The sequence below is a fragment of the Mastomys coucha genome, unplaced genomic scaffold (genome assembly GCF_008632895.1).
Source record: "Mastomys coucha isolate ucsf_1 unplaced genomic scaffold, UCSF_Mcou_1 pScaffold13, whole genome shotgun sequence".
Lineage (NCBI taxonomy): Eukaryota > Metazoa > Chordata > Mammalia > Rodentia > Muridae > Mastomys > Mastomys coucha.
Window position 1 is genome coordinate 39971759 of NW_022196895.1, and position 9044 is coordinate 39980802.

The 9044-nt window shown below is 36.6% G+C and overlaps 1 protein-coding gene across 1 annotated transcript in view; it reads left to right on the plus strand.

The window, feature by feature from the left end:
• Positions 1-378: 378 nt before the first annotated feature.
• Spink5 (serine peptidase inhibitor Kazal type 5) overlaps positions 379-9044 on the plus strand; it is a 60623-nt gene continuing 51957 nt past the window's right edge. Inside the window, exons 1-4 of the mRNA XM_031365605.1 lie at positions 379-511; positions 1591-1616; positions 5938-6065; positions 7765-7840. Of these exons, the coding sequence (XP_031221465.1) occupies positions 454-511; positions 1591-1616; positions 5938-6065; positions 7765-7840 (288 nt within the window). The 5' untranslated portion in view covers positions 379-453. The remainder of the gene's footprint in view (positions 512-1590; positions 1617-5937; positions 6066-7764; positions 7841-9044) is intronic.

The window sequence follows — 9044 nt, forward strand, 5'->3', positions numbered from 1 at the left end:
GCATAACTTTTCCCAGATGTAGAAATCTTTTTTTTTTTCCTGATGGTTAGGACAGCCAATCTGTCTGCTTTTCCCTTCCTCCTCTCACTTATGAAGGGAGGTTAATTAGAGAGAGGCATATTGAGTTCCCTGGTATCCCAAGGGAACTCACATAGGATTGGAGACGATCGACTTAAGGTAGGGTTCTTTCTCTAGGCTTTTAAGGATGGGTATTATGAAAATATATTACTCTTTTAGAAATAGACATTATCTGCTCAAATCTGACACCTTGGCAAGATCTCACAAGATGGAAACTAAACTGATGTCCTCTGAGGAGTCTAGCATGAGCCTGAACAACTGGTTCTGTGTGTCACAGTATGTATAAAAGTAAGCTGCATCTCATGAGTTCAGTCTTAGAGCACCAGCTGAGCAATGCACAGAGCAGTCCTGTAACCAGCTTACATCATTTTCAGCATGAAGACAGCCACGGTGGTGTCTATGCTTCTGATCCTGGAATTTTTTTTCACACAAGGTGAGCAATTTGCATACAACTGAAGTTTCTTACCACACAGCTCAGAGCCTGGGGAAGGGACTTTTCTTCGTCAACTTAGTAAATCTCTCTCTCTCTCTCTCTCTCTCTCTCTCTCTCTCTGTGTGTGTGTGTGTGTGTGTGTGTGTGTGTGTTTTAAAATCTTGAACCATCTTTAAAAACAGAAAGGGGTTTGAGAACAATTGAACTTTTATCTCTGAGAGGCCCTCCTAACAATTTTATACTAGTTCTGAAAACCCAATAGATTATTCTGTACCTTCCCTTCACTAAGCATTCAGTTTTTACTACTTTCAATTATAAGGTAGTTAAAACTGGTATGTATTAAATAATACATGTACTTTGATCATAGATGTATAAATGAATATTAAAATGAATTAGTAAAATATAAAAGTAAATTATATTGACTATTCCTGTTTTAAGACAATATCGTCTTATATGTTTATCTTAAAAATATCTTAAATACACAACTTTCTAAAATATTTTAAAAATGAATAAAAATATTGGACCTGAAGGATGAAGTAATCTTATGAGAGCTAAAAAATAATTTTTCTAATTTTGTGTTTGATTGTTAGGGTGACATGGGCTACATAGATTTACCTTTCTACAAGTGCATTTTAAAACACAGAATCTTGGTATAAAGCTACTAAGATCATTATAAACAAATGATGTCTTCAACTTCATACTACCTGGGTATTTTAAGTTATATTCAATACAGTATGAAGTATTTCACACTATGCTATCACCTTTCAAGAGAGAATGACGTGTTTTACTGTGCAATCACTTTTTTGGGAAGTAGGTAATCTGGTAGGAGTAGGATTATACTGTAGTATTATTTTCCAAAGTAGATGAACCTTCCTTAATGATTGGACCTTTGTGACCATCTCTGAGTACACTGTGCTCATTTGGTTGGCCACCATAAATCTTAATACATTCAAGATAATTTGTGGTTTTATAATATACTGTCAGTAAAGCAATAAGATCCCTCCATTACATGAATCATATGTCTAATTTATTATATAGTTTACATTCTCTTAACTTTGGTTTCTGTATTTTTGTCCCAGATGCCGCTGGTGGGGAAGGAAATCAGGTCAGTCCTGCTTCTTGTCATTGAATTCATTCCAAGTTTCCTAAAGAAATCTGATTTGTGGCCAACACCTTCATGTTAATTACACAGAAAGCACACTGGCAGCCACTAATGGCTTCTGTTAAAAACAGAGAAACAAGTCTCTATGGGTCAAACATGAGTATTTCTCCTTATGTCTCTTTCTCTGTCTCTCTGTCTCTTTCTTTGTCTATTTCTCTCTCTTCCTCTCAATATATTATCGATAAATTACTGATATAAGGTGTTTGTAAGAGGCAATCCACCATGTTAAATGATGCTTTAAAACACCATAGACAACCATACAAAAAATCAACTAAAATAATTGCTACTGTTCTACTCGGCAGTTGAAAAAGTTGAGATACAACACATATTTCCTGGTAATTATTGTACAAAGAAAGATGTGTCTGTAGACAGTACATCACACACTCATGTGCCCATGTGCATGCGTGCACACACACAATTAAGTAAAAATTTATTTAATGGTTAGTATATTTCTAATTTTATTTTGAAGTGCCAGAACATTCTAAAGTAAACAAAAGGCATCAAAACTATGCCTCTCTGAAACGATAGATTTTATGGTAGTAAACAAAGGAATTAATATGTAGTACATTAAATAATAGTTCTAAGAAGAAAAAGAGTAAGATACAGAATGTTTCAGGAAATAAAGGTTGTCTCTATTTCTAAATTGATTAGACACACACAGAGTTTTACATGGTGAGAAAGCATGGGAAGAAGAATCAAAAACCCAGAGATATCTTTCTAGCTCACAGCAGCCCATGTAGAAGCAACAATGAGGGCAGAGCCCTGGATACAGGAAGGCATCCAGTCAGCTGTGATAGTCCCAGTATTGAGAAATAAAGGAATCATCTTGCATAGAAATATATTTTATATCTATCTGAAATATAACTGAAAAGGACATGTCTTTGTCAAGTACATATTTTATTTTTGCCCATTGGCTGCTATACATATCATTGGTTATCATTTAAAGTGATATTGTATGTGTAGCAGAATTTTCTATATCTCTCAAAGGCCATGAACATTAAATACATTTTTAAAAGTGAAGCAGCTTTTTCTTTATACCAACCTTCCTTAAAAGATGATTAAAAATATTTTATTGTATCTTAATATAACACATTTTTTTAAAAAAGAAACATTGCTACATATTCTAGAGTATTTAATTATAGCCTCTATTATTTCACCTAATTTTGAGTAATAAATGAGAATTCAAAAGAATATGGTAGAATCTGAGTTTTAGAGACCTGGACACATGTTGAAATCTCAGAGCATTGCACTGAATTTCTTTCATATTAGTAAATTCTATTGCACTGAAAGTTTTCATGAAAAAATATGGGTTTTGTTATACTTTGTTATATTGTCATGAAAGGCAATGATGCCCACAAGAAAACAGTCATCATTCTGGAAAAGTTTCTTAGAATACTCTTTGGATATTGTCCCTTAGAAGCTTCATGTCTTCCTAGCACCATAGAATCTTGCTTAATATTTTAAACACAAGCCTGAACACCATGGCCTAGCACTGCTACCACCAGAATGGATCTTACATATAGGCTGAAATTTTTCATTAGAGAAGGGTCATTATAAAGCCAAACAAATTTGTTAGCACTCTAAAACAAAATTGAAGCAATGCCAGCTCCCAGGGGATTGGATTATGAGTGATGTGGATAGACAAAATACAACAACAGAACATCCTCAAGGGGGGCTAAGGAACACTTGACTTGAGGTGGATCCAGTATTCTCTGAGATGAGCACAAAGCAAGAAGAATCATCTTAGAGAAACAAAAGCAAGCTGATGGCTTGGAGTTACACTGCAGAGAGTCATCCCCCATGTCTCTGAAGGATGACAACTCAGTCTAGTTGTGCTCCCTGTGTCATCCTCCTATGGTTTAATCATTTCAGGGGCACTAGGTTTTCCCCAAAGAGAAACACATCAAGTGTGTCCTATCTGTGTTTTTTCACTACATCTCAGAAAACTATGCTTGGTTTTTTAAACCACAGAAAAACACCAGTGACAAGTCTGAGTATACTTAATACTGTCATCAAGTTTCTTTCTTTCTTTTTTTTTTATTGGATATTCTTTTAATTTACATTTCAATTGTTATCCCCTTCCCCTGTTTCCCTGCCTCCAGGAAACACCTTAAATACCCTATCATATCCTCCCTGTCCCCTGCTTCTATGAGGATGTTCCTCCACTCACCCACCCACTCCCACCTCCCTGTCCTCGATTCCCCTACACCGGGGCTCTATCGAGCCTTCTTAGGACCAAGGACCTCTCCTTCCATCAGTGCATAACAAGGCCATCCTCTGCTACATATGCAGCTGGAGTCATAGTACTCCTTTGTTGATGCTTAGTCCTTCGGAGTTCTGGGGGGTCTAGTTGGTTTATATTGTGCATTCTCTAAATCACTGGTATAATAAAATAAAACTGGATCTTTTAAGGAATCACATCTAATTTTGACAGTGTGGAGTTCAACTGTGACATTATGGAGTCTACTCTGGATTGATGCTGTTCTTTTACAATTTAACCATTAAAAGTATTTAGTTTCATCTTGGTATTATCATGATTCTTTTTTCTAAACATGTTGTCTAATATCTATCTCACAAGGGTTATTATTGTACTGCAAAAATATTAGACTATGTAGCCTTTCAATTAGAAGGTTTTGAACCATTTACATTTGTCAACCTAGGAAGTAAGTTTCTACACTGGCAAAAATAAACAAACATCAAAGCTACAGGCATCAGATCTAGAGATGACCAACTGATAGTCTGTTAAATTGCTACTTCTCTCTGAGAGAAGATCACTGAGCAGTGATGGCAATCAAAGGTGTTTTAGCAATCCACCCTGAGCAAAATTTCCCAGCAGTGGTCTGCTCCCTGATACTAGTCACTCGTCATTCTGTAGGTAGCTTCAACTTCCAAACTCATTTAAGAAGGTTGATTAGACACAATGAAACTCATCAGTCTCTATAAGCTAGCTCCTCAGATGATCATTCTGCTACTTTACTAACTCATTATGGTATTGAATTTAACAGGAACCACACACGAATGATTGTTGACAGTCTGCATAATTATACAGCATTTTTTTGAGAGTCTGTAGACTCCCATGGTGAGTTCCTTGGAAGAAGTGCATTTGATAGTTGGACAAAAATTTTTATTCCTTATCTTCTGATCAAAACATGTAGGAAATAATTTTGGTGATTTTTTTTTTTTCAAAATCAAAAGAAAGTATTAACCTCAAATTCGGCAGGGTTGATCTAGGGCCTAAAAAACTTTCTCAGTTCATAGTGAAGATAGCATTTAGAATCACTGCTCACTTCCACTGCACAGATACACTGTTGACTTTAAGATGAACTTCAACCCTAGGAAAGGCAGAGTGAGAGAGGGAACAGGTTGTCAATAAATCATGCTGAGCCTAGGAAGGAAAACACAGATTCTTCTTACTTGAGAGCCTATTCCTCTACCTTTTCTTGTTGATTTTAACCTTTAAAATGCTCTACACACTCTTTTGTAAACTTGATAAGGAAGGACTACTGGCATTTACCAAAAGGAAGTCCAAATCAAGAGGATCACAATATGTCTTTGAGGGTGTTGAACAGATAATAGTAGTAGACCAAATGTTAAACTGAAATTCAACATGCCTTGGCCTGTTCTAAGCCTTTGGGAAAAGAGCCCTGAATCTTCAGCTCCATTAGCTCTGAAGGAAGTCGGCCCCTGATATGAGGTTAATGGTGTGCTAAAGGATCTGGAATATGTCCAGAGAATGAGTCATATAGAAATTTGTTTTCCAAGTATTTGGGAATTCTTTGTAAATATTTAATAACTGCTAATATTGCTGTGTGAAAAGAAATACACAGTTCAGAGTATATAGCAGGGCCCCCGACATTATCCAAGGCTCATACACCTACCCTCTGAGCTTTAGCTATTCTTTCCAATTCTAGTTAGCTACTACTATTGTTTTACTATGTGCTAGTATTTAATGTATCAGTTTAGCTCATTATTATCGTCATTGTTATATCTGCTGTCACCATAACAAGAATAAAAAATGAAATTACTTATTGAGTATTTATAACATGTCAAAGCTTCTCTGAGGTCACTGGTACCACCATGGAAGATCAAGGATCCTTTGTCTCTACCTTTTCTACCAGATAAACACTTATTAGGTGTGCTTCCTGTTTCTAACAGACGAGCCAGAGTCATTATTTTTGTGTTCTTTGAACTGACTGAATAGCTTCTTTTTCTATTAAACAAAGTTGTTTATAGTGCTTTGATGATATAACTATATTTCTTCCAGGACCCATGCACAAATTTTCGAGCAAAGATGAAAAATGGGGCACTGACGTGTCCCGAAGACAACAGTCCTTCTCAAAGTCTCAATCAAATCATTTACCAAAGTGAATGCATCTTGTGTAAAAGAACACTGTGAGTAAAATCCACTTCCTTCCATATGTTCAAATTGCCAGCTAACTAGTCTCTGAAGCAATGGGAGCATGGGTGCCTGTTTTAAATTTTTCTTTCAACTCCATATTTTTCCAAACCTAGAAAAGTAAATACACATGCTGAGCAAGCTATTGTGCCACCTCCCATAACATAAAACTTGATAATTGCCGCCCACATAGAATGATTTTTATGATCACTCAATGGGGTTTCAAAGGACTTTCAGGGAGCCCTGTGTTAACATCTTAACCAGCACTCTCTGTAGTCTTCTCAGAATGTGGTTTCACTTTGAGCTTCCTGCTTCTAAGATGAAAAGAAATTAAAGTCAGATTCCTTGAGCCTGTTAAGACTTGATTTCTGCTGTTTCTGAGAGGCTAAGACGTTTCCATAAGAAGAAACCAGACATGCCTGGTGGTTGCCAGCCAGCAGAAAGATTTATGCAGAATGCATTTAGAGTACTTGGGGTGCCAGGGAAGAATCTGCTAGGATTACACAAGGGTGTGGTGGACTAAAGATCGGATTGTAGCTTTCACTGCTGTGCTCAGAGAGAATAAGTATGCTGGAAATTTACCAGGACGTTACTCGGTGCATCAGCATTTACCCAATCTTTCTTAACTTGATTTATTTCTCTTCAATGACAAGCAGAAGGCAGTAGAAGGTGTGAGTTATCAATTCTAAGTCCTCAAACCAGAGTATCACAATTCTTTGGGGGATTCTTTTTGGATATTTTTCCTGCAATAAGGGATTGAACCTAGGGCTTGCTGAATGCTAGGTAAGGACTGTACGACTGACATACACTAGCAGGCCTCTAATGTATTTTCTAACAGGAATCCCATCTTCAATTACTGAATATTGTCAAGATTCATCACTGGAACCAAGACAATGCTGAACTCATGCATTTAAGACTATTATTCTATAACTGGTCTTTCAAAAGTGTGATAGCAGAAGTCAAAGTGTTAATGTGGCACATTCAATAATATTGATATAAAAGGCACTGAAAATATGTCTTACTTTTTTTTTTACTGAAGAAGCTTAGGGATAAAGAAAAATGATAGGACAGGACTTAAAGGTGTGGGGAGGTCATACATGTACAATAACATTTTCTCTTTCATTTGAAAGCGCAACTATTTTAACTCCTTTTGTTTTGTATGTGAAGCCAAATCTCTGAATAGAATATAACATAAACAATTTTAAACAAGAATGAAGTGCTCTAAGACTTTACAAGACAGTATATGAATAGGACCACTTGTTAACTTGTTATTTTTGTTTTTACCTGTATAATAAAATAGTTGGCTTACCTGGGGAAAAGGGACTATAGACTGCAAGAGAGTTAACTTCCCATTGAGAATGGGCTGTGTAACTCAATGTAAATAGTCTTTCAAATGTTTCAAATAATGACAGGGTCCATGTTTAGAGTAGCGAGATAGTCATCTTGCTATAGGAAGTATTAAAAGTCAGGTATGTGATTAAAGTATCTTGCCTCTTCTAGTCTTCATTTGAGACTTTTTTCCAGTATTGTGGCTACTGCAGAATTTCCCATGCAATAAAGGACCTATTTTCACTCTGGCACGTCAGACCAGGCTCAAGGAAACATTCAAGATGAACGTTACCATCTAAGTTTTTATTCCTAAAGGCTGGCAAGCAACTTTAATTTCAAATGATATTCTTCCTTTCTCTTGCTCAGAAAAGAAGAATTAGAAGCTACCAAGAACAGTTCCAGAGTTTTATCAATAAGCAGCAGGGCCACTGCCCCAGCAAAGGTGAGACTATCCGGAGTCAATTCATCATGTTGGGTGAGAGGATGCTGAACTCTTATTTAGAACTATCTGGTTGTTTCCTAATTACCTGTTGTGAAGCCATCCACTTAGGAAGGGAGGGAATGTAGCTTAGTCCAAGGGTGGGCTAAGTATCTGGTATAGCTTGTCCGTAGGCCCAACCCATGACCCGACTCTAAAAACACTGTCAGGTGTTGAGAGGTGGAGCAAACCAGGTGGTGTGAGCTTTCCCGGACTATTTCTCTTACCTCCTGTCTAGTTCCAGTAAGAACCTTTCTTGTACAATAGAGATCATAATACATTTCAGAACTTTTATTGTCTGTGTAATCTGGGCAATCTGTGTATCTCTGGGTGTCTTTATTTTATCAACTAAAAATTTAAAAGCTAGCCACAATGTTTAATGTGTGTCAAACAGGCATTGAATCTGTTCTCTTTACCTTTCATTTTCCTGTTTTTTTTTTCCTTCTGATTTCTCCTGTATGACACTTGGAGTGTTCTCTTAATTCAACTGGACTCACTTATGTCTGTTTTGTAGGTTGACATTTAAGTTAATATTTTGCAAGAGTTCAGTGCCCAGTGGTTAAAAGAAAAACAAATCATAAAATAAAAGGGGGAACAATCACTAAACAGATAAGGAGCATCACACAACCATTTTGCTGGACCAGTGCATTTTATTATAGAAAAAAATCCAAAAATAAAATTTAAAAATATTATAAAAATAAAATAAAGGTATTCCATATTGATGGAAATGTTTTTCTTACCAAGTCTCACAATTTTAGTTAACAGCTAACCTGACAACCACATCACCTCCAAGTTCTCTATGTTGCTTTTTCTTTAATTTCTTCCTTCTCTTCCTCCTCCTTTGGCCCTGACATATAATTAAAATGATCAGTCAAGGTAGACACACCCTAATTACTTGTATCATACATGGTCTAGCCCAGCTACCATCTTCCTTGGCAGTGCAGCTCAGGAATGTCTGAGAAACTCAGCCTCTGCCGTAAACATAGTTAACTAAATTCTTCTTCTGGGCTCAGTCAGTCTCACTTTTAAAACAATGCTGGGGCAGCCACTCAGCCGGCCTATACCTACACATCTTTTGTCCACAATGAAAGGAACTACTTTTTAAGCTAGGAGGACTGTAAAGGTCTGGTTTTTCGACTGAAATCCAAGTTTCTCTTCTGAGGCAAGG